We start from the raw sequence: 24683 nt of genomic DNA, 5'->3' as shown, positions 1-24683 counted from the left end.
ATGTCCACACCTCATTCAAACACGTATGAGTTTTTCCTCAACTTTGTTTCTAACTCTGAGTGAAGGGCAGTTCAGCAAGGCTTCATGGTGGAAGTCTCCTTGACCAAGACCCTCCTGGATGTTGAAGTTTTCAATACTTTATGTATCATGGTGGCATCGAGAACATGGTGAGGAGGTGCAGTTTTATGAAAGATGGAGGAAGGTGAGGCTAGACAGCCTAAATAAGATGAGCCAGACAAGGATTTGATAAACTGAAAGCTTTCATCTGAAGCGAAAACACCTTTGCTTTTTTCATTTCTGGATCAAGAACTTGATCCCCATGGCTATAATTATATAAATTATATATATTATATAAAGGAGAATGTGATCCCCATGACTATAATTAATCATCTTAGAAAAGTATTGGCAGAGATCAAACAAGGTAAAGTCATCAGTTTGCTTTTCCTTTTATTATAAAAGTAAAATAAAAAATAGCATTTATAAATCCAACATATTTCCTTAAAGTATTTGATCTAAAAAACATATTTACAATAGCAAAATGCAGAAAAAGGGGAAAATACCATTTTCAGCACTGATTGTAACCATGTTTAAATATTGAATGTACATTTTTTTTTTTCCAAATCACAGAGATAACCACATTTGAAAAAGCAATAAGCCTTTTTTAAAATTGTACACTGAATGACTTTCATTTTAAAACATCCCTTTTTTTAACCCTTAATCTGAATGCACGACTGTGCTGTGGACGGCTGGAAGGGCTATCAGATGGGGACTCTGACACCTTCTCATGACATGGGGATGCAGCAGAGGGACAGCAGCAACAGTGACAGAAAGCAACTGTAATCCATTAGCAGCTGGTAAAGCTCAATAAGCTACCTCACCCCCAACGATGCTTCAGCCCAGCTGAGTGATGTGATTGCTAGAGACTACCTGTAAGTGAACTGAATTAAAAATCATGTAGGAACCAAGAAAGGAAGCCAGTTTAAAAGGCTTTGAATTAAATCCGGAGTGATTCAAGCAGGCTGGTTTTCCTCTGAGCACCTTTGGATGCACTTTATATTTCTTCTTTTGGACAACTGCAGTGGAATTTTAGGGCTTTGGTTTGCACAGTGTTGAAAATTGTCAGCAGGTTAAACGTTGCCTTCTATAGATCCCTGCTGCCCATAATCGTGGGGCATTTTGTTCAGAGTTAGCAATGAGCTGCTGCTGGTCAGAGACTCTGTGAAGCTGAGTTTGCGGAAGGAGGTCTCCACGCCACTGTCACAGATGCTTTCGTTGTCTCGGAGCTCATCTGAGGGGAGAAAATGTGAATTTACTAGGGCACAGCTGGGAGCATGGCAAAAGCGCTGCTCTGACATGCCTTACACTCCAGCAGGGCTCAAATTTAAATCTAAATGGCGTATGTGGATCACACATGCCCCTTACCTTCAATAATCACTATATCCCACCTACTCAGTCCCCTGCTCCAGACTACTGTTCACATGGTGGGAGAAGCAGTAAAAGAAATATTCTATTAATAATAATTATTAATATGAAATTACACTGTTAACATAAAAACTGTGGTGACATCTGAATTAGTCACACTTTCATATCTTTCTCTTATAATCTAGCTATGTTGTTGTTATGTGCCGTTGGGTCGGACCCGACTCATAGCGACCCCTCCTTGGGTTTCCGAGGCGGTATCACTATGGAAGTAGATTGCCCAACCTTCCTTCCAAGGAGTGGCTGGTGGGTTTGAACTACCAGCCTTCTGGTTAGCAGTCAAGTGCCTTAGGCACTACACTACCAGAACTCTCAATCTAGCTATAGTGGGTTGAACAGTGTTCCTAAAATCCATGTCCACTTAGAATCTCAGAATTGGGAAATAGAGTCTTTGGGATGTAATTATTCAAGATGAGGACATACTGAATTAGAGTAGGCCCTAAATCCAGTAAGACTGAGTTCTTATAAGAGGAGGAGATTTGGACATAGATACACAGACACAGACAGAGGGAAAAAGTCCATGTGAAGACAGACATTAGAGGGATGTAGTTATATGCCAAGGAACACCAAGAATTGCTGGCAATCAAAAAGGCAAGGAAGGATGCTTCTGCTAGTGCCTTCGAGGCAGCATGGTGCTGCTGACACCTTGATCTTGGACTTCTGACCTCCAGAACTTAGAAGAGAGAACTCAGTGAGAGAAAAAATGTCTACTGTTTTAAGCCACCCAGTCTGTGGTACTTTGTTATGCCAGCCCTGGGAAACTAATGCTGATTTAGCCTTATGTTTATCAGAATCCTTCTTGAGTTCTCTTGACTCATAGTGCACATTTTTTTTCCTTAGAAATTAGGTGTTTTTCTGACAACTGTATTATTCTCTTCATAGCTAGGGAAATTGCTGAGCCTAGGCAAAATAAATCAGCAACAGAAGAAGGAACAAAAACGAGGTACCTCTCTGGGCCTCATATGCTATTAAACCCTATATGAACAAAAACAAAAAACCAAATGCACTGCCATCATGTCCATTCTGACTCATAGTGACCCCCACAGGGTTTCTAAGGCAGTAAATCTTTGCAGAAGTAGACTGCCTCATCTTTCTTCCACAGAGCCACTAGTAGGTTTGAACCGCCAATCTTCTGGTTAGCAGTCAAGTGCCTTAGGCACTGTGTCACCCGAGCTCCTTATTAAACCCTATACACCACTTCTAAAAATCCTGGTGATTTTGATGAAGCTGAATTTATACAGGAAAATCAGGTCAAACTCCTCTTGTTAAGAGAAGTATCGTTAGGGTTCTGAACAATGGGAATGATTTCCTATGTTTTGAGAGTAGCCAACGAAACAGAAATTTAATATACACAAATAAGAATGCTATTTTCTTATATATGGAATTCTAATATGAGAATATTAAAGCTTCAATGGCAATGGCACAACCACTATTTCATTATTCATCAATTTATGCAATCCACCAATCTTTATTGAGTATCTATTATGTGCTAGTAACTGTGAAGTTATTTTGAAAATAACTACAAATTAAGGACTTGGTTCTTTTTGAGATATAAATATTTACTTATTCCTTGGGTATTTGTGTGGAAGGAGTACCAGGCCATGATAAACAAGAGATTGAGATATTTTCCTGGTGGATAAATTATTACTTTCTATAGTGAACACTTATTTCCCCCTAAGAAGGTCCCTCCAAAGAGGTGAAATTGGCAGCAAAATAAAATGGCAAGAAAGAAGCAGCCAGGTAAGGAGCTTTTCAGGGAACAAGAAGAGACAGTTCAAAGGCCATAAGGCTCAGTCAGTCTTGAGAGCTTGGAGAACAAAAGAAACATCTTGGGAGCTTACAGGGTAGTGGAGTGGGAAGAAGAGTGCATTAAAGTAACATTTAAGATAAGAGAATGGGGTAAGGCAGGAACAATGTCTTTACTTTAACAGCTTTATCTTTAAAGCCTTAAACAGTGCCAGACACAAAGTAGGCGCTCAGTAAAGTTTTGCCGAATGAAGGAATAAACTAGAGGATGATCTCATCAATTTTTAAAAAACTCACATTCATTGTTATACAGAGAACGGCCTAAAGAGAGGTGGACAGAATGAACACTGGGAGGTCAGTTAGGAGCTCCAAGAATCAAGGTAGAAGATCAGAGTGATGGCTGTAGATGGGAGAAGTCCTTGATGGATTGGATGTGAGGGGGTGAGAGCAAGTAAGTATTCATGAAGAATTCTTAGACTTTTGTCTTAGCCTTTTAGAAAGGGGCAGTGCTGGACCATCAGGGCCAATACTGAGTTTAGGTGGGTGTTTCAAGAGTTCCACTTAGAGAAGTATGGTGGGCCAAGGACTGAGCTTAGGCTCTATGATTTTAAACGTGAATGTGGAGGAGGCTGCAAAGAGCACCACACAGTAGGAACTGCAAAGTTGGAGGACACACAAGTGAATGTACTGTGGAAAGGCCAAGAGTGGGGATGGTTTAAGTAGGAGGAATGGTTGCTGGCTGTGTCTCCCACTATGAATGGTCAAGAAAATGAGAAGGGATGACTGTATGTGGCAATGTGGTGGCTATCAGTCTTCATAGGTAGAGTAGGAAGGATGGAATCCTCAATACAGGGGTCACATAGAGAAAAGAAGTGAAGCGTTAGAAAGAACAACTCTAAAACTTACGAGAAGTTCTGCTGAAACAGAAATTGGGCTGTAGATGTGGGATGAAGGGAGTGCTTTTTCTGTGTGCCTTGTTTTGTTTCTAAAGACAAGGGAAATTATTGCATTCTTGGCTAGGTGATCCTGTTGGGAGTGAGAAACTACTAACACAAAAGAGAGAGAAGAATTCTAGAAGTAAGGACCTGGGAAGACAGAGAAGGTACGCCAGGGGGCAGGGTGCTCTTCAACAGGCACCCATTTAACCCACTGAAACCTGATGTGGGGCAGACAACGTAGCCACAGGCACAAGTAGGTTGGTTGATTTGACAAGTTCAAAGATAAGGAAGTGTGAATTGTTTCTATGTTTTAGTGGAGTGAAGGCAAGGGTGAGTGAGGAGAGGGAAGAGATTTCAGGGGTTTAGAAAGAGAAAGCATGAAATGGTTCCTTATGGATCAAATTATGTCCCCCTAAAATATGTGTTGTAAATCCTAGCCTTTATGCCTGTGATTATAATCCCATTTGGGAATGGGCTGTCTTTGTTATGTGAATGAGGCAGGATTAATATAGGGTATACCTAAATTAATCTCTTTTGAAATATAAAAGAGATTAAACAAGTGAGCAGAGCAGAGATGGGGTAAGACAGATGCCAAGTAACAGAGCACGTAAGCCCAGGAAGCAGACACTGAAGAGACAAGGATCTTCCTCCCGAGCTGACAAAGAGAGAAACAAAGCCTTTCCTGAGAGCCAGAACTTTGAATTCAAACTTCTAGCTTCCTAAACTGTGGGATAATACACTTCTATTCAGTAAAGCCACCCAGCTGTGGTATCTCTATTATAGCAGCACTAGATATCTAAGACATGGTTGTTTAGAGAGTGAAAGACAAAAATTATAGGAACACATAGGATTATTAACATATGGGTTGTGTTAAGAGTCCATTCCATATGGATATGTGTTTTTTAGGTGTGATGAAAGATGACACAGTTAATGGCAGAAGATAAGGCCCATGTTAGAAGCAAAGTAAGAGGAGCTGAAGTGAGAAGGAGCTTACTGGTGGTGAGGAGCCTGAGGAACTGAGGGGGAGTACAGTGGGAAAAATTACAGGATCAGTCTGAAGTCCTGCGTGCTAGTCCTTGGGCTCTCTCTCTTTTTTTTTTAATTTAAGAAATTAGAGAAATAATATTTACCTTAACCACCTCATTATTTAGTTTTTATTATATATTGTGATTTTAAGGAAATCCTGTGATTGTGTCATTGTTCACCTGAACTGCAGTGTCAAGAGGGGCAGAAGGTGGAGCTCCTGAGCTCTACGGGTAGACAGATGCATGTTGTTGTTGTTATTTGCCATCAAGTCGGCCCCGACTCATAGCGACCCCTCCTTGGGTTTCCGAGGCAGTATCACTATGGAAGTAGGAATGCCCAACCTTCCTTCCGAGGAGTGGCTGGTGGGTTTGAACCGCCAGCCGTCTGGCAGACAGATGCGTAGGAAAGTATATTCAGGGGATGACAAGGGGGAAACTGCGATGCCATATCCCAGAAGTGGAGACACTGGCCTAGGGTAGCAGGGAATATCTCAACTGCTTTTCCTGTCACTTTTACTTACCTATTTTCTGCCTTATTGAGGAAGGAGAGAGAGGCATTGAGTGGGCATGAGAGACTGTCTTCGCTGAGCTGGTGGCTGCTGTTCCCAAGCTGCTGAAGGCTGTCTGAATGACTTCAATTGCTTCTGTGTAGCCCATTTGTCTCAGGGCCTCCACTAGCTCCTTTATTGTCCCTCCAGAGACCTGTGAGAAACAAATGAAGAACGAACCTACTCTGTGCTCAAACCTCTGTGCTTAGAACAACTCAGGGACAGGCTGTGAACACCCGCACCACACCCCTTCCCCTCCTTCACACTGTCTCCTCTACTCAGAGAGCCAGGTGCTATTGCAAAGGTCAGAGAAGAGTGGCAAAGAAAATATAATCTTTGAATCTAGTTTCCTGTTTCAGCTCAAAGACCACTTAGGAAATCACAGAGAAGTAGTTTGAAGTAAGCACACAGAGAGAGAAAATTGCTGAGATGTTGAAACCCTACCTAGAGTCAAATTTAAGCAGTATCCCTGTGTAAACTGAAACTCTAAGAACCACTGAGAAACGATAGCTAACAATGACATTTTCAATAGAAAATAATTTCACCCCATGTTTTTCTACCTTATATTTTTAGAAATGAAAGCATGGCTCTGCTAGGAGCCACTTCACAGAAAGATGACTGCATATCCTGACACATGGTCAAGACATCGTTTTGCGGGCAAGAAGGTAAGTATGTTGATTGTAGTCTATCCTGTTTGTTCAGGGGGGATCAAAGTTCTATGACAATCCTGACCCTCTAAGTAGTATTTTCTCAGGGACTCTAGGAAAATCTCAAAAGTACACAAAAATAGACTTTTTAGACAGGTGGGCTTCCATTCTGGCTAGGTTGTCCTCCCCTTGCCATAGGCAAGGACTGTTTTTCTTCCTCAGAGTTAATCGAGAGGGAAGGGGTTATGACCTGGCCAGTGATCCTAACAGAGTAATGTCAAATAAAAACAGTGAAATATGCAAGGTAATATGTTACCTCATAGTTGTCCATAAGAGTTTTAGAAGGAGCAGGGCTCAGCCGGAAGGCATTGTTAAGTATCCCCAGTCCTAATTTCTGGGCCAGGGTGGCCCAGTTTTTGTCTGGATCAGGAATTTCTAGCAACTTGTAAAGCTGCAACTTTACATCTTCAGTCAGCTGTTTCATGTCTCCTGAAGAAAATGAAGAAGAAACACATCTGCTGTAACTTACCAGAGACACTCTGACTGGATGGATCATTGCTACCCTGTTGTCTCTCCTTCTCCCAATGGAAGCAATCAAGCTACTTTACTTGAATGTCAGCACAGCCCAGCTAAGTAATATCAGTATATAATTTTACTAGATTAATACTGGGAGCTCTGGTAGCATAGTGGCTAAAAGCACTTGACTGCTAACCAGAAGGCTGGCGGTTCAAACCCACCAGCTACTCCTCGGAAGGAAGATGGGGCAATCTACTTCCGTAGTGATACTGCCTTGGAAACTCAAGGAGGGATCACTATGAGTTGAGTCCGACTCGATGGCACATAACAACAACAACAACAACATTAAAACTGGATATCCCCCTTAGTATACTTCCAGGGTCTTCTGGGTCTGAAATAAGCATCTGTGCCTGTCAGAGTAAACACTGGAGAATGTCAGTTCCAGGTTGTTGTGTCTCATCAAGTCAATTCCAACCTGTACCAACTCTAAATAACAGAACCGTCTCATAGAGTTTTCTGTTGTTGTTAGGTACTGTGAGTCGGCTCCATCTCATAGCGACACTATGTGCAACAGAAAGAAACCCTGCCTGGTCCTGCACCATCTTCATAATCCTTGCTATGCTTAAGCCCATCGCTGCAGCCACTGTGTCAATCTATCTCACTGGGAGTCTTCCCCTTTTTCACTGATCCTCCACTTTACCAAGCATGATCTCCTCCTAGGGTTTCCTAGGTTGTAAAATATATGGGACTAGATTGCTAGGTCTTTTCTCTCATGGAGCTGCTGGGTGAGTTTGAACCACCAACCTTTTAGTTAGCAGTTAAGCACTTAACCATTGCACCACCAAGGCTCCTTGCCAATTCCATGCCCCCTCCTTAAATAGCAATGTGTATACAGTATGACTTAAGAGAACTGTGGTTCTATCACAACCCACCTTGTGCCAATAAATCATCTGACGTAAACTCTGACTCATATGGTTTCCCATTTAATATGTCAAAAACCTGTTGGAAAGAAAAACATGGGAAAATATTAACATATTAACTGAACCACTAGGGTACTCTGATTCTTTGTGATAAATTACTCAGCACGTCCTTCTTAGAAGTTTTAGTATTCCAAAGACGGAGGAATGGAAAAGAGGAGTCGGTGCCATCACTGGGCATACATGTCCTTTCTTCATAACTTTGGGAGTTCTGGAGTAGGGAGGCTATGCTCTATAGGAACTGCCTGAGGTGGGGGTATCAAACCTAACCTCATGGAGAGGGCTTGCCAACCTCATGGAGAGTCAGAGCCAAGCCTTTTCTGAGGGACAATGGCAGCTCAGGCCACTAAGTCAGCCATATCTTGGTCAGAGAGTCCTGGGTCAGTGATATCTCCTTGAGAGTGAAGGCCAGGGATGAATTTACTCAAAACTGTGACACTGTGTTCCCTTGTTGGCCCCTCTTCCCTAGTAAGAGGTTTATGAGACTGAATGTCATAAATGTGCTCACATTAAGGTATATAATGCTTTGAAGATTTGGTGTTAGCCTTCTAGCATAATTTACATTTCAACTGAGGGGCCAGTGTAACCTTAAAAAAAACAACAACAAAAAAAACTCACCAAAACTGTAAGTGAGGAATTTTAGATAGACCTGTGGAAGTATTTTTTGTAGTCCCTTTGTTGTTGGCTAACCTGGGTAAGGACAATACTGGGTCACTGAAGTGGTTATTGTTTTATGTTCTGTGGTGAGGCCTGGGGAAATGAGGTGCTAAAAAGGGAGAACTATGTGGTCTCTCAGGGTCATCTGGCTCAACAGCAAAGGGCTACACAGAGCTGGTATTGGATGCAGAGTAGCACTTGCCCCTGAGAAACTGAATTTTTTTGCTGGACATCTGTATGCTGCCCACCTCCTTCCTGTGGCTCTTCTCCCTGGGCCAGGAAGACCTAGTAACTGTTTTCACCCTCAGATCTCAGTCAGTGGAGTTTTGAGAAAGGTTTTAAATCTGATTATTCTGTTTATAATTATTGGCATGCTCAGAGGAATTTCCAGCTTCTTTTTACTTTCAGAAATAAGCTAGTTAAATTCTCAGCAAACCATCATATTTCCTTCCCCTCGCTTCAGAAATTTAGGTGGTAACAACGCTGGTGTGAGTTGAGGATGGAAAGGTCTTCTGTGAATTTTGTGTTTTTTCTTTTCTAACTGTCTGTCAAATCTTAACTCTGATCTGATTAGGCATCCCTTTAACACCCAGAACTCAGCTGACCTAGATCTTTCAAGGATAGGTTCCAAGATAAATATGGCTGTTGACAATTAGACTTTCTTAAAAATAAAAGTCATGTTCTTTGGGGAATTAAGAACCAGAAAGACCATCTATCCTTACTTTCTTGAACCTTTAGCTAACTCAGGAGCAGCCAGCACACAGATTGCAGCACCACTCACCTGCCAGTTGGCAGCCATATCTAAAGGTGTGGTTCCAGGCACAACTCCTTCATCCTCTCCATCCTTTTCCCAAGAGTCATCCAGGTCATAGAGAGGCTCAAAGTTCTCCACCAGAGGATCTGCTCCTGAGAAGTTAAGATACACGGCATTAGGTAAACTCAGATCTTGTCAACTTCTAACCATTTGCACCAAAAAAACCCAACTCACTACCATTGAGCCATTGAGTAGGCCCCAATCATAGTGACCCCTCCTTTGGTTTCCAAGGCTAACTATGGAAGTAGATTGCCTGATCTTCCTTCCAAGGAGTGGCTGGTGGGTTTGAACCACCAGCCTTCTGGTTAGCAGTCAAATGCCTTAGGCACTATACCACCAGAGCTCCCACTAACCACTTCCAGGGGTCAGAATTCCAAAGGCAAAGCACAAGAGCAGTGAGATACAATTACTTGGATAATTTTTAATTTATAAAACTTATTCTTACCGAAATATGCAGAAAGATTCTTTTAATTTCTAATTTATTTGGACTATAAAGATATTTTATGATACCCGAGATAATCAAAAACCAAAATAACCAAACTCACTGCCATTAAGTCGGATCTGACTTATAGCGACCCCTCCTTGGGTTTCATCGGATCTGACTCATAGTGACCCCTCCTTGGGTTTCCGAGGCAGTATCTCTATGGAAACAGATTGCCTAATCTTCCTTCTGAGGAGTGGCTGGTGAGTCGGAACTGCCAGCCTTCTGGTTAGCTGTCAAATGTCTTAGGCACTATGCCACCAGAGAGTGATACTGCCTCGGAAACCCAAGGAGGGGTTGCTTTGAGTCAGATCCAACTCTATGGCAGTGAGAGATAATCAAAGGACACTATTTAAAACAAAAAACTGAGTAATTTTAATTTCACATATAGCTTTCTAGGATTTTTCCAGCTGAATGATGTACCTTTAATCTGGGGGTTAATGGACAGGAGTTTAGAGAGACTAGACACACTCTCTGGATTGAGGACCTAAATATTCAAATTTATGCATGCAAGTGCACATTTTCTCAGCCTCTTTTCAATCACTCAAAAGAGCAAAGATGCCTGATGTCTGGAAACAACATATTCAGTTTTATACCTGGGTACAGTATTGATCCTTAAACAAACAGCAACAACAAAAAAACACCAAAAATAGCTAAACATAAGAAATTTTTGTTAGTCTGTATAGTTTTTGAAACTGGCTGCTGGCTCTTAGGAAATCTAATCTGTTCTTTTGTTCCCAGCAAGAAAACATCTAAAGCCCCTCAAAGATTAGAGCTCGAGTTACTTCTGAAAGGGTAAGAGACAATGTTAATGAGAGAGTGTTTAGCTTGATACCTAATGAACAGTTGTAAGTTCAGCACACCCTTTTGGTAAGAGGAACTTGTTTTTATATTGCTGGGAGAAAATTTGGTTTGTGTCAACTTCAGGAATGGGAGTGTCTAATGAGTGTCAAAGAAGGATATTGGTGCTATATCCTTATTTCACTCTCTCAGTCCTGGCCTGATCTATGAAGCAGTAAATGTAACCTAACCATGAAAACAATGGAGTGACCAACTTAAATGATTTATAGGACAGAAGACCAGAGGAATCAAACTACATCTGTTCCTGAGGACTCATCTTCATGATTCTGAGCACAGGATGAGGTTTTTCATCTGAATTTCTTCATGTATATATTGGAGAAATTGCTCCTTGCTAGTCCTTTCATGGGATTCTGAGAATTCAAGAGAAGGCATTTTTTTGAAAGGGTGATGGCTTGTTGTCTGAAGGCATTTCTTAATTTTAACAAATAACTTCTAAAACTATTCATACACACTTATTCATACATACTGCAATCAGAGTCTCTTGTTCAAGAAAAGGACAAAGGAGAAAAGATAAGGATGTTGTTTATTTGGGATATGATTTTACTTGTCAGAAAAATGTGATGGCCCTAAAGAAAAAGTTCCTACATCTTCCTGGACTGATTTTTTTTTTTTAATTGTTGTAAAAATATATATACCACAACATTTGCAAATTCAACATTTTTCAGGTATACAATGTAGTGATACCAATTACACTAATCATGTTGTGCAACCATAACCCATAATCATTGCCAAATTTCCCATCACCATAAACACAAATACACTGCTTCCTAAACAATGATTTTCCCTTTACCCTGCCCTGGTAACTACAAATAAACTTTGGTCTCTATACATTTGCCTATTGTTATTTCATATGAGTGAGATGATACAATATTTGTCTTTTTGTGATCAACTTATTTCGCTCAGCATAATGTTTTCAAGGTTCATTCATGTTACAGCATGCTTCACGGCTTCATTTCTCCTTATGGCTGAACGTTACTGGGCTGATTTTTTTAAGATATTTCACACTGCTTTGTTTTCTTGAATTTATGAAGCACTTATCTTCTAAAACATTTAAAAAATCCTCTAAAACAAATCAAACACGTCAGGCAGGCTTGAGATATTATCACTAAACATGTTTTTGGTTGTTCTAAATATGCAATGCATTGGAGAGTCAAGGATGAGCAGTATAATATTTTTATATACTTCTCAAGGTTTTAATGAAGATTTAGTGGAATAACATCTGCAAATTGGTGATCATAACAGAGGAGACAAACACAGTAACGAAAAAATAGTTTTGAAGTTCAGATGGCTGGGTCTGATCACAACTCTACCACTAACTTGGACTCTGGGACTGGGCCCCAGTCTCTCTAGTCTGTTTCCTTTGATATCAAATGGGAACAATAATAATGATATTTTTCTCCAAGGTTTATTGAGAAAATTACATGAGACAGTGCATATAAAATGCCTAGCACAGTGCCTTGTTCATAGAAAGGTCAATCCCCCAAAAAACCACATTAAAAAACTAAGGAAAAAGAAAAAAAAAAATCAACTCATTGCCATCTCGTTGCTTCCAACTCATAGCCACTCTATAGGACAGAGGAGAATTGACCCATATGGTTTCTAAGGCCATAATCTTTATGCAGGCAGACTGCATCTTTCCCTCACTAAGAGGCTGGTGAGTTCAAACTGCTGACCTTTCTGTTAGCAGCCTAGGGCTAGGGTCAGTAAAAATAAAATAAAAATAAAATAAAAAAATAAACCAAACCCACTGCCACTAAGTCAATTCTGACCCCTAGTGACCCTACTAGACAGAGTAGAACTAACTGCTCCATAGCATTTCCAAGGGTGTAAGCTTCACAGAAGCAGACTGCCTTATCTTTCTCCTGCAGAACAGCTGGTGCTGAACCTCTGACCTTTTGGTTAGCAGCCAAATGCCTTAACTATCGTGCCACCAGAGCTCCTTAAGGTCAATAAGAACTAGCAATTTTTATTCTAGTGCCTTGAACATAGGAGAACTCAGTACACAGCAAATCTGATTTTTCCTATTATTTCAACTTGTAAAAAGAAAAACCCAAACTCATTGCCATCAAGTTGATTCCAACTTAGAGTGACCCTGTAGGACAGAGTAGAACTGCCCCATAGGGTTTCTAAAGGTGTAAATCTTTACAGAAGCAGACTGCCTCATTGCTTTCCTATGGAGCATCTGGGGTGCTGACCTTCTGATTAGTAGCCAAATGCTTTAACCACTATGCCACCGTAGCTTCTTTTCTTGTAAAAGAAGGTCTTTAAATTATTTCCTATTATCAATAAACTTTTTCTTCTGGGGACTTCTGACTTGATATGAGACTGGAACTACCCAGAATTCCCTCTATTAAATTCCGTTTTAAGAGCCCCTGTCACTGATTCAAGCTACACAACCAAAACCCAAAACAAACAGATGAATTAGAGAGTAAATATGAAAATGAGTATCACAATGAAGCCCAGGATTACTAGTCTAAACAGTGGCTTTATGGCAGTTTAAATATGATTTACCATATTATTTACCCATGCCTTTCAGCAGCAGGTCTGTGGCTTAAAGAAGGTGACACTGCTGTTCTACTTGTTGCATTAGGTGGGGTTTGTATTGCTGGTGACATTTTCCATCAAAGACTGCCAGGTTGCCTTACCTGCTGCTTTGAGAAGTGCTGCCAACCTTGTGGATCCTCTCCCGGCCGCTATGTGCAAGGGTGTCGTTCCATCAAAAGTGGTACTATCCACATGAGCATCACCCTAAAATCCAGCCCACACAGAAAAGGGTTAGTGAAGGTTTTGTTGTTGCTGTTGTTCCTCTTTTGTCCCTACCTCTCTCTGTCTGCATGGCCCCTTGGGTCATCTTACCAATCCAGTTTCTCTTTTGGGCTGGCTCTGTGATTGAAGAAATTCCCAGTGAGACATGCTTGGGGGAAATCCCTGAAGCTGCTACTCTTAAGCTTTGCAGAGACTTTAAATAAAAGGAACTGAGTGTAGGGAGAAAAGTTAATGACCTCATTCTTTGAAAGCAAGCCAGTTCAGGTTGAGCAACTCTAACACCTGGAGACCCCATGTGTGTCAGAGTAGAACTATGCTCCATAGAGTTTTCAATGGCTGAGTTTTTGGAAGCAGACTGCCAGACATTTCCTGAGGCACCTCTGGGTGAACCTGAAAGGCCAATCTTTCTGGAGCAGCCAAGCATTAACTGCACTACCCATTTTATGAAATCCTCCTTGGGAATTTAATGCAAAGATGAGTAAGTGTCCTTCACCTCTAGGAGCAGGCAGCCAGCCAAGGAGATGTTGTCATGCTCCACAGCCAAGTGCAGTGCTGTGCGCCCAGACTTCTGCTCTTGAGCGTCTACGTCTGCGCCGGCGGCCACCAGCAGCCGCAGACATGGCATGCTGTTGCTCATCATGGCTAAGTGAATGGGATTCAGACCTATGGGGCAAGCAGAGAGGCAGCTATGGGGGTAGGAAGGTTGCTCACAAGAAGGCCCTCCCTGAAGCTGATGGAAATGGTTTATTCCACTTCTAGTGCTGAAAGAGTCTCTACTCAAGATGTTCTTTACAGGCACTGTAAGTTCATTGTGCTGCATTTAAATTGAATCCCACAGTCTCCCATTATGTCCTCAAGAGATAATGAAAGCAAATAAACATTCTCTGAATAAACTGTGCTTCATACACTTACAGACCAGCATATGCTCAGGTCTGTCCCTTCCTGCCTTCCTCCCTCTCTTCCTTCCTTCTTCCCTCCCTCTCTCCTTCCTTCCCTTCCTTTTGTTATTGCAAAGGTTTATAAACATTATTTTTAAAATAACATCTATTCTTTTTCTTTATGTTCATGTCCAAATATCCAATGATTACAGAGAGCATAGAAAAGGGGAAAAAATTAATCTGTATTTCCACCACCCAGCTTGCCTTTGTCTTTTCCTTCTACTGACAAAACTATTCCAAATCATCTTTGAAGGAATTAGCTATGACAAGCACAGAAATATCCATGAGAGATGATGAACTCCAGGTGACTAAGGAAAGCACTCTGGGGTGCAAATCAAATAGCATGCCTTTATCAAATACCTGGCAGTTATTTAGAAAACTGGTAGAGAGAGTTAAACCACAACATCTGATTGTCTCTTACCTTCCCCATTGGGGTGGTTGATAAGTAGTGCTGCCTTTTTGTGCTTGAGTAAGATACTGAGGATTTTATCATGTCCTTCTTTGGCAGCAAGGTGTAAAACAGAGTTACCAAAGCGGTCCAGAAGACTCAGGTCAGCCCTGGCCCTTAGTAAGTCCTCCACCACATCTTCTTGCTTGGTGATCACTGCTAAATGCAAGGGTGTCTGGAAACAGTGTAAAAGAGAGTAGGAGATACATACTGGTCAGCTGTAAATACTCAGAACTCACCAGCCTGGTGGCTGTCACTGCAATGTTGTTGTTGTTATGTGCCATCGAGTCGGACCCAACTCATAGTGACCCCTCCTTGGGTTTCTGAGGCAGTTATCACTAAGAAAGTAGATTGCCTCATCTTCCTTCCGAGGAGGGGCTGGTGGGTTTGAACTGCCAGCCTTCTGGTTAGCAGTCAAGTGCCTTAGGCACTATGCTACCAGAGCTCCTGTCTTTGCAATAGGTATGGTCATATTGCACGGCCATTTTCCATTCTCAAATTAACTCCTGACTTTTGCAAATGAATTACTCCATTTCATATCATATACAATTACTAATACTACTCCTACCACCACCCATTGCTGTCAAGTCATATTCTGACCCATAGTGACCCTATAGGACAGAGTCGAACTGCCCCAGAGGGTTTTTAAGGCTATAAATCTTTACAGAAGCAGCCTGCCACATCTTTCTCCCACAGAGTAGCTAGTGGGTTGGAACTGCCAACCTTTTTGTTAGCAGTTAAGCACTGTGCCACCAGGGTTTATTCAGTAATTAGGATTATTTTTATATTTACAACACTAGATAGCTTTCTTGTTTTTCATTATAGCCCACTGATTGTTGACTTATTAATTCATCTATTAATAAATTTAGGTCCTTGGGTGGTGCAGAGGTTTGTGATTGTCCACTATCTTAAAGATTGGTGGTTCAAATCTTCTCAGTGGCACTGTGGAAGAAAGGCCTGCAGAGATTAGAGCCAAGAAAACCCTATGGAGCAGTTCTACACTTTAACACATGAGTGTAATGCATGACGTCACCATGACTCAGCACTGACAGGTTTGTTGGGGTGTTTTGCATTGTTTTGTTTTATTAATAAGTTTAGTTTTCTTAAATTTCTAGTAGGCACCTATGTTCAACTGATAATTCCATATGATAACGTATCAAATAAAGGCTATGGGTTTCATGGAAGATGTTTAAATGAATGACTCAATAGGAAGCAATGAATAAAGGTGGTGTCATTCTCTGTCAACACTGAAAAATAAATTTGCTAAGTTAAAAAATATTATCCCACTTACTGGTTCATGAGACACATTGCTGTAGCTTTGCTACCCTCTACCTTCATTTTGTACAAAGTGTTGTTGTTGTTGTTGTTGTTGTTATGTGCCGTCGAGTCGGCCCCGACTCATAGCGACCCCTCCTTGGGTTTCCGAGGCAGTATCACTACGGAAGTAGGATTGCCCAACCTTCCTTCCGAGGAGTGGCTGGTGGGTTTGAACCGCCAGCCGTCTGGTTAGCAGGCAAGTGTCTTAGCCACTATGCTACCAGAGCTCCCGTACAAAGTGTTAGAGGATTCTATTGCAGGATTCAGAACCAGGACAGCACTACACTCTCACTAAGAGGGCTCAGATGAGCAGAAAAGCTGATGCCTAAATAATCCATTTGACTATTCTGTCACAAAGCAATACACCACAGGGAATGCAAATGAGATGTAGGAGATCCTGGATAGAGTGGGAGAACAATATGGAAAAAAAACTCACAATCATTTGGAAAAAGAAAAAAAAAAAGAAAAAGGGACCAGGTTTCCTCGTCTGATAGAGCCTGATGGAACCACTGAGACTATGGCCCCTAGCTGCCCTTCAGGTCTGGAATTGAACCCACACCTGTGGCTTCCAGCCAAAGAAAAGACAGGCATATGAGGTGAACATTTACACTAGGTAGATACAACCCTTGGAGAGAACAAACATGGGAGAAAGAAGGGCTGTGTATGCACAGGGACATAGCTCAGGGGCAGGAGTGCATGGAGAAAAGGACATAGGGAAGAGGTAACTATGGGGAGGAAGTGAGAGGGGTGCTGTTCCATTGTGGTAAATTGTACTCAATGTCATGAGACAAAGTATATGTGAACTACTGTATGGAAAGTGAATTTGCTCTGTAAATTTTCACCCAAATCACAATTAAAAAAAAAAAAAAAAAAGGAGATCACTGAGAGCAGTGATGTTTTTATGTGAAAAAGAAAGAGGAGTCTGGGAAATCCAGTCTGTCTAGTTTAGGAGCTCTGGTGGCGTAGTGTCTAAGGCATTTGACTGCTAATCAGAAAGCTGGTGGTTCAAACCCACCAGCCTCTCCTCGGAAGGAAGGTTGGGCAATCTACTTCCGTAGTGATACAGCCTCAGAAACCCAAGGAGGGGTCACTATGAGTTGGATCCGACTAGATGGCAGTGAATTAATATAAATATGTACTATTTCTTCTGTGTCTCTGGATAGTCCTGAGTGCTATACCAAATATACAAATACCCCAGCAACCCAACTTGTGTTGAGACATGGTGAGAATATTTGTTGCTGTATTATTTATGGAAGCAGCATAAGTGTCCAGGACTGTGGAATGGGTAAGTTATATGAAGATGCATACTAGGAGATTCTCTTCAGCAGTACACTGAACTAGTTGTATATCCAGTAGCATGGATAGGTCCTATAAACTGTGAGAGCAGAAATATAGTGATATTTAACACAGTGACATTATGTATTTTAAAAATACATGCACATGGAACTCACCCATGACCACCAAAACAAAAATTAAAAACCCAAACTCACTGCCATCAAGTAGATTCTGATTCATAGCAACCCCCATTGGGTTTCTGAAATTGTAAATCCTTATGGAAGTAGATTGCTTCATCTTCCTTCCATGGAGTGGCTGGTTGGTTTAAACCACTAACCTTCTGGTTAGCAGCCAAATGCCTCATCCACCACGTCACCAGAGCTCCTTCTCAAACATACACACATGCGCACATACATATACAAATGCGTGTATATAAAACTAGTGATATGTAAATAAGATCTCATATTGTACCAATAGAGATTGTACCAATGTTAATTTCCTGGTTATGCAAATTATGCAAGATGTTACCCTTGGGGAAAACAGGGTGAAGGGTACATGGAAACTTTCTGTACATTATTTTTGTAACCTATGAACTCAAGGAGCTTTGGTTGTGTAGTACCTAAGGCATTTGACTGCTAACAAGAAGGTTGGTGGTTCAAACCCACCAGCTACTCTGTGGAAGGAAGACTGGGCAATCTACTGTAAAAGTTTACCACCCTGGAAACCCAAAAGTGGGTCAGGGTCACTATGAGTCAGAATCGACTCAATGGCAGTGAGTTTGTTTTGGTTTTCTATGAATGCATAATTATATAAAATAAAAAAATTTAAAAAGTTAATTCAGATTAGGAACAGTATGCATAATATAATATTGATAGTTTGTGAAAGCAAACTAAAATATCTATATATTTAAAGTGCTTAAGTTAAAGTACTTAATATGTATGTGTTGCCAATACTGGAAAAAATACCCACAAGCATAATGCTGATACTTTGGGATGTGGACAAAGGGGTGTTATATTGTCAGGGAGTGGAACTTTGATTTTTCAATGTAAATCCTTCTGCACCAGTTTTAAAACTATGAATATACACTATATTCATAATAATTAAAAGCATGAAGAAAAAATTTAAAAATACATGTACCAGAACAAAACCACCACTACCACCACAACAAAAACCCACCAAAGTTTTAGAGGAACATACGCAAATAAAACAGTACATGTCAAACAACACTGGCATGGTTTGTCTATGTTGCTGGTAGGTGGGTGGGGTCAGTGAGTGGGGGTTGTAGAGACAGAAAAGGGAGAAGAGAGCAAAGATTAAAGAGAATAAATTTTAAAAATATTTTCAGAAGAATCCAAACTTTGTATACTTGGATTTGTGTATTTATGCGTGTATTCTATATGTCCAGAGGGCTGTTGAAGGGTGAGAACAGAGTTGATCATGACAGATGGTCACAGAAATATAGTAAGATTAGTGAAAGGTATTTTGGGAGAATGTTTAACATAAATGCCAAATAACCTCATATTACTTACAGAGCTATATGAATGCCTAACTAGAATAGTTAGTAGAGAAACTTTACAAGAAATATACAAGAGTTAATATTTTAGCTATCTGCAGTTCTCAAGTCAAAGTTGCCAGTGGTTGTGTGTTTGAGACTCAGAAGGGAAACCAGAACCCTTGCGCATTAACTGGAGTGGTAATAAAGTGGGACAAAAATGGACTTGTATCCTCCTGATAGCTGCAAGCTGAGAAGTAGCAGAAGTGTTCATGGAAGTGGGTTCAGGTTTTTGTCTTTAGTGTACTGGAGAGTCTCAATATATGTAGCCAAATGATACTGTAAGGAGTTTAGCACATGTAGTGCCTAAGGCACTTGACTGCTAACCAGAAGGCTGGCAGTTCAACCCCCTGAGCCATTCCTCAGAAGGAAGGTTGAGCAATCTACTTCTGTAGTGATACCACCTCGGAAGCCCAAGGAGAGGTTGCTATGAGTCGGGTCTGACTTGACAGTAGTAACAACACTAACCCTGTTGTGCTGTGTCCTTTGAAGATATTATTTATAAACAGAAAAGCAAGTAATTCCTTGACTCTGACCTGAAATGAACTTACGTGGTCTATGAGTGGAGAATTGAGAAGCTACAACATTCTATTTCTAATTCCATTTGTATAAAAAGAACAATCAGTTCAAAAGCCTGAGGGAATCAAGCTTTATGGGCCAATTATCTTTTCCAAATACCAAAAACGATGTTAACGTTTGATAATATTTCTTAAATGCAAATCTAAAATCAGACCACACCCTAGTTACTTTATATTATCAGTCAATTAAGAATTGCTAATTTCATTTTCCCTTTGACAGGAAGCCCAACAGTCAGACAGGTCTAATACATTAAATCAAATGAGAACTTGTTATTTTCTCCTATCAGGAAACAACCTATTCACAGATAGAAATCTACTGAAAGCTATATGTAAACATTTTAGTACTTGTGCTTTGAGGAAATTAAAAAGATTCAAATCATCTGCTTAAAAAATTGAGAAGTGTAACAATTACCAAATAAATAATCATACATGAGTGTTGGTCATTTTATTAGTGATTATAAGTGAGAGAAATGCTTTAGCACACTATCTCAGCTGAGGAGGACTAAGAAGTCACTTTGGGAAGTAAAATGAGGAGGAAAATGGAAAGCTGAGAAGGCAATAAGAACAAGCAACTCCAAGAGAAGACTGTAAGGCAGGAGGGTGGGGAAAGTAACCAGGAGAGGGACATGGGAGGACTTCTAGGAGCAGAATCCCATCTCCACCTCATGCTTCTGCAACCCCTTACCCAAAGGAGCTGGCAAGGCCTCCCTCCAGCTCCAAGCACTCAGCATAGAGGCTTTGGTTGTGACCCCCTAGTTTCAGTGCTCCTTTCCTCACTCCCCCACCCCCCAAAATCTACATGTACCTATTTAGGTGGCCTCCCCGAGTCTGCTCTCTTTGCATTGCCTAAAGATCTCTTTAAACAGTTTTTAAAATTATGTTTTAGTCCACCTAATTTGCTCTGGTGTTCCTTGTTTTCCTTAATTTGAGGTGTCTTTGGTTTTGAAAGACACCTTTTCTTCCTTAAGCAACCTTTTTACTTTTCTGTGTTTCCTTTATTTGATATATATTTAATCTGGAGCTCTGGTAGCATAGTGCCTAAGGCACTTGACTGCTAACCAGAAGGCTGGTGGTTCAAACCCACCAGCCACTCCTCGGAAGGAAGGTTGGGCAATCCTACTTCCGTAGTGATACTGCCTCGGAAACCCAAGGAGGGGTCGCTATGAGTCGGGGCCGACTTGACGGCACATAACAACAACAACAACATTTAATCTGGATATCATCAAAGTACATTTCAGTAGTGCTCAACGTTCTCATAAACACTCTTATAAATTACTGTTTTTTAAGCCTAATTCTTTGATAGATGTGATATTTTTCTCAGTTTCTACCTCTATATGGCTTTAGAGGTAGAAACGGTTTTAGAGGTAGAAACGGTCTTAGACCAACGGTTTGAATGATTTGAAGTTTGCCTTCTCCCAGCAAGATGTGGAATTCCATTGTGTGGTAATTGCTACAAAAATAACTATTCATCCACAGATAAAAAGATTCCAATTAGTATAATATCATTCCTAACTAATGGCCTCTTAGGATATTACCTACAAAAATGTTTAAAATTTTCTGTATGTAAAATATTTTTGCTATTGTTTATTAAAAATAACACACACACACTCATGCAGACAAAAAACAAAAAACAATCGTGGATTTTCCTTCAGTGTTCTACTTGAGATTTCTGCTTACCTGATAAAGATCATTTCTCATGTTGATGATGTCATCAGAAACCAAACCTGCCGTGACTTCTAGCAGATCCCTCACAAGTTGAGCATGAAGGTGGATGATTGCTAAGTGTAAAACACTAGAATGAAAATAGAGTTACAATAATCAACTAAAGTTTTAGTTTAAAAAAAAAAAAAATCCCAGGCTGTGATTACACTTGCTGACTGAAGTTGGTCCTCATACTCAGTTTTAGTAGCTGTTGTTGTTCTTAGATGCCATCAAGCCAGCTGACTCATAGAGACCTATGTATAACAGAATGAAACATTGGATCTAAAGATCTGAATCCATAAAGTGTTTTGAATCCATGATGGGGGATGTTCTTTTTCACAAGCTGCTACACTCACTGACAATGTCTGTCCAGTGTTTGGAAGCATTATATTTAACCCCTTGAAGCATAAAGGCATCCAGGCTTCAAAGTCAAGAAGACCCAAGTTCAAATCCCAACCTCACATTATTATTTCAAGGAACTTTCTCCTCTTGCTCTTCTCTGACTTTCCTTGGCCTGGCACCTGGAATTATTCAGAAAAATTTAGTTCCCTCACCTAGTTCTGTTACTGTTCTTCTAATACAAGTGTCGTGGGTTCTTTCAGATCTTTCTAAAGGAGAAAATGAAATCAGTCTTTTAAGTGTAGCGCAAACTCAATATAAACTTCTGAAGATCACTGCACCTGTCTTTCACCCTTTATATGCCAGTTCAAACTTTGCATCCCTGGAGACGACTTTCCTGGCTTCCTGGGCAGAGTGAGCTGCCCCCTCTGCTCAGCGCCCAGGGCGCTCTATTTCTTCTCTACATTGTGACTTTCTCTGGGGCAGACTGTCTGAGTCAGCCTTACAATCTTAGCACAGAGTTTAAGCACTAAAATAAGAGTGATGATTTGAACCTAGTGGGCTTATGCTAATGAGGTAAAAAATACTGGCAGGTGCTAAACATCACTTCTAGGAACACACATTTATTTTAATGGTTAAAAAAATAAGTTTTAAAATTAATTGTAAATAACCCAACAATAACAATAATAATTAAAGTGGCCACCATTTGTTGAGTGCTTCTATTTACTACACATAACCTCATTTACTATAACAAGAATCTTATGAGGTAGGTAATATTAGCCTCACATTTCTGATGATGAAACTAAGGCTTATAAGTGCAAGATAACTCACCCAAGGCCTCATAGCTGTAAATGGTGAAGATGGGATTCAAGCCCAAGTCTATTTTACTCCAAAGCCATCTCTTAATCTTTTAAACCATTCTGCTTAAGGCACATACATGCAGTGCTCTAGCTTTTTGCAGATGAACATTTAAGAGGATGATTACCCCAAGATATGTACAGATTGAGACACTCAGCACATTCAAAGTGTCCCACAGCAGCAGCACATCTGGGATTTAAGGCACAGGCTACAATATATCTAATTTAAAGGTGTTACTTTATGCAGGTCTCTTTCTTATTAATAGCAAATATGTTTTATTTGGGATTATTATTGGCATAGGAGGGCCTAAAAGTACTAAATTGTGAATTCATTACTTGAGAGATATTTTTCAGAATGATTTCAGAGTTTCCCTATTATCTCTTGAAACGTGATGCTAGAAGATGTCTGAAATGTGCCTAAAGTCTGAGACAGACATGATGTACATGTATACCAAGAAAAATGTCATCCTTTAACAACTGCCTAAAATTTCCATATGCACCTCAGCACTTCATAGCAGAAGTTTGTTCCCTTCCCCCATGAATCTTCACACCCTCATGGGAATTTCCCCCATAACAGAAATTTTATTTTGATTTTTTAAATTGTATTTTCTGTGATGACTAATGGCCACAGGATGAACAGTTCAATGAAAACAGGAGGCCTGAGCCTGTGATGGTCAAAAGCCACCCCTTGTCTACACTCTTATGTGAATTCCCTTTTGGTCTCCCCAAATCTCATCTCTCTGGCTGCTTGTAGCTTTGGCAAGCCCCCAAAACCCACTGTGTGAGTGTGTCTGGAGTCCTGCAAGGGGATTCTAAGGATTCCTTCATGCTTATACAAGGAAGGCCCCTTCCTCAGTCTCTCCTCCTATGTCCAGGGTCCTTACACATGTACATGTTTTCTCCTGTGGTACTCACTTCAATGTAAGCACCTCGTTTCCCTTTCTGCAATTCTCCCTTCAAAGATCAACAACCACTTTCGAACTTGAATGTGCTTGTCTTTCTTATACTCATCAAAATTCAGCAGGTCCATGAGAATGTCACTTGTCCTGTCTGGGTTAACTCCTTTCTCTTGTGGTTACATGCTACTGAAAGTTAACTGGATTATTTAACCCTGGAAGAAAATATTCTGCTGTCCATGGCATTAGACAAAGAAGACAGTACTTGTTACTTTCATACTGTATGTATAACAAGGCCAGTGGTTATACCACATCCTTGGTTACGCTGCAAGGAATGAGAACAAAGGGCTCTGCTTGAAACCCTGAGGTTGGCACTTTCCTAAAGTGTTTGGTTCAGTTTTTAAACTGAAGTTTAAAAAATAGTACTCAATAGCTCTTCCACAGAAAAGGATTTCTCAGTGTTGACGCTATTTTATGAAGATTTTAGATAAGGCCCTTGACTTGAATCTGAAAGCTGTTGCCTCTTGCTTTTAGCAGAGGTTTGAGATCATTTTAGAAGTCACAATGAAAGGACTAAGAGAACCATTTTAGAAAGAAGTCAGGTGGCTTGGCAAATATGATTTCAGTAACAGCTGGAATGGAAGGCATAGTGTTTGGAATTTTACACTCCTATACAACAATGGTTAGAGCAGTCATCAGAGTCAGATGCAGCCACAGACTAGTAACCATTAACAGAGGTAGTAGAGAAGGAACCAATAGCTGGAAAAGAACGACAATTACTTCTTATTTTATTTTTTTTAGTATGTTATATTACAAATATACCATCCATCAGGTTGTACTTTGGTGGCTTGCATATTGCTTTGACGCTAAAAGCTATGCCACTAGTATTTCAAATATCAGCAGAGTCACCCGATGGACGGGTTTCAGTGGAGCTTCTAGATGAAGACAGACTAAGAATAATGGCCCGCTGAGCTACTTCTAAAAATTAACCAATGAAAACCTTATGAATCACAACAAAATACTGTCTGACAGTGCTGGAAGATGAGCCCCTTAGGTTGGAAGGTGCTACAGAATAGGTGCAACAATGGACTCAAACATACACGATGACCATGAAGACGGTGCCAGGCCAGGTAATATTCTGTATAACAAGGTAGCTAACAACAATGACAACAACAATATATTACAAATATGTAGTTGGGATCAATAGTCTTTCTGGGATTGGATTAGGACTCTTCAAATATTGTCTCCATAAATAAAGCACAACTTGTCAAAAAGTACCATTCCCTATACACATCTTAGTTTTACTGTCTAGTGAGATATATTCTTA

General features: G+C 40.5%; 1 protein-coding gene across 1 annotated transcript in view; it reads right to left on the bottom strand.

Annotated features, from left to right (window-relative positions):
- Nucleotides 1-1127: 1127 nt before the first annotated feature.
- The window catches only part of NFKB1 (nuclear factor kappa B subunit 1), a 117090-nt gene continuing 93534 nt past the window's right edge, over nucleotides 1128-24683 (bottom strand). The window contains exons 15-23 of the mRNA XM_007953652.2: nucleotides 21241-21355; nucleotides 14815-15016; nucleotides 13949-14118; nucleotides 13335-13437; nucleotides 9315-9439; nucleotides 7832-7898; nucleotides 6700-6872; nucleotides 5710-5890; nucleotides 1128-1288 (exon numbers count right to left, since the gene is read on the bottom strand). Coding sequence (XP_007951843.2) covers nucleotides 1128-1288; nucleotides 5710-5890; nucleotides 6700-6872; nucleotides 7832-7898; nucleotides 9315-9439; nucleotides 13335-13437; nucleotides 13949-14118; nucleotides 14815-15016; nucleotides 21241-21355 — 1297 coding nt within the window. The remainder of the gene's footprint in view (nucleotides 1289-5709; nucleotides 5891-6699; nucleotides 6873-7831; nucleotides 7899-9314; nucleotides 9440-13334; nucleotides 13438-13948; nucleotides 14119-14814; nucleotides 15017-21240; nucleotides 21356-24683) is intronic.

Source organism: Orycteropus afer, unplaced genomic scaffold, assembly GCF_000298275.1.
Source record: "Orycteropus afer afer isolate SDZICR_OR568_19922 unplaced genomic scaffold, OryAfe1.0 scaffold00403, whole genome shotgun sequence".
Lineage (NCBI taxonomy): Eukaryota > Metazoa > Chordata > Mammalia > Tubulidentata > Orycteropodidae > Orycteropus > Orycteropus afer.
This window is presented reverse-complemented; position numbering and strand designations above follow the sequence as displayed.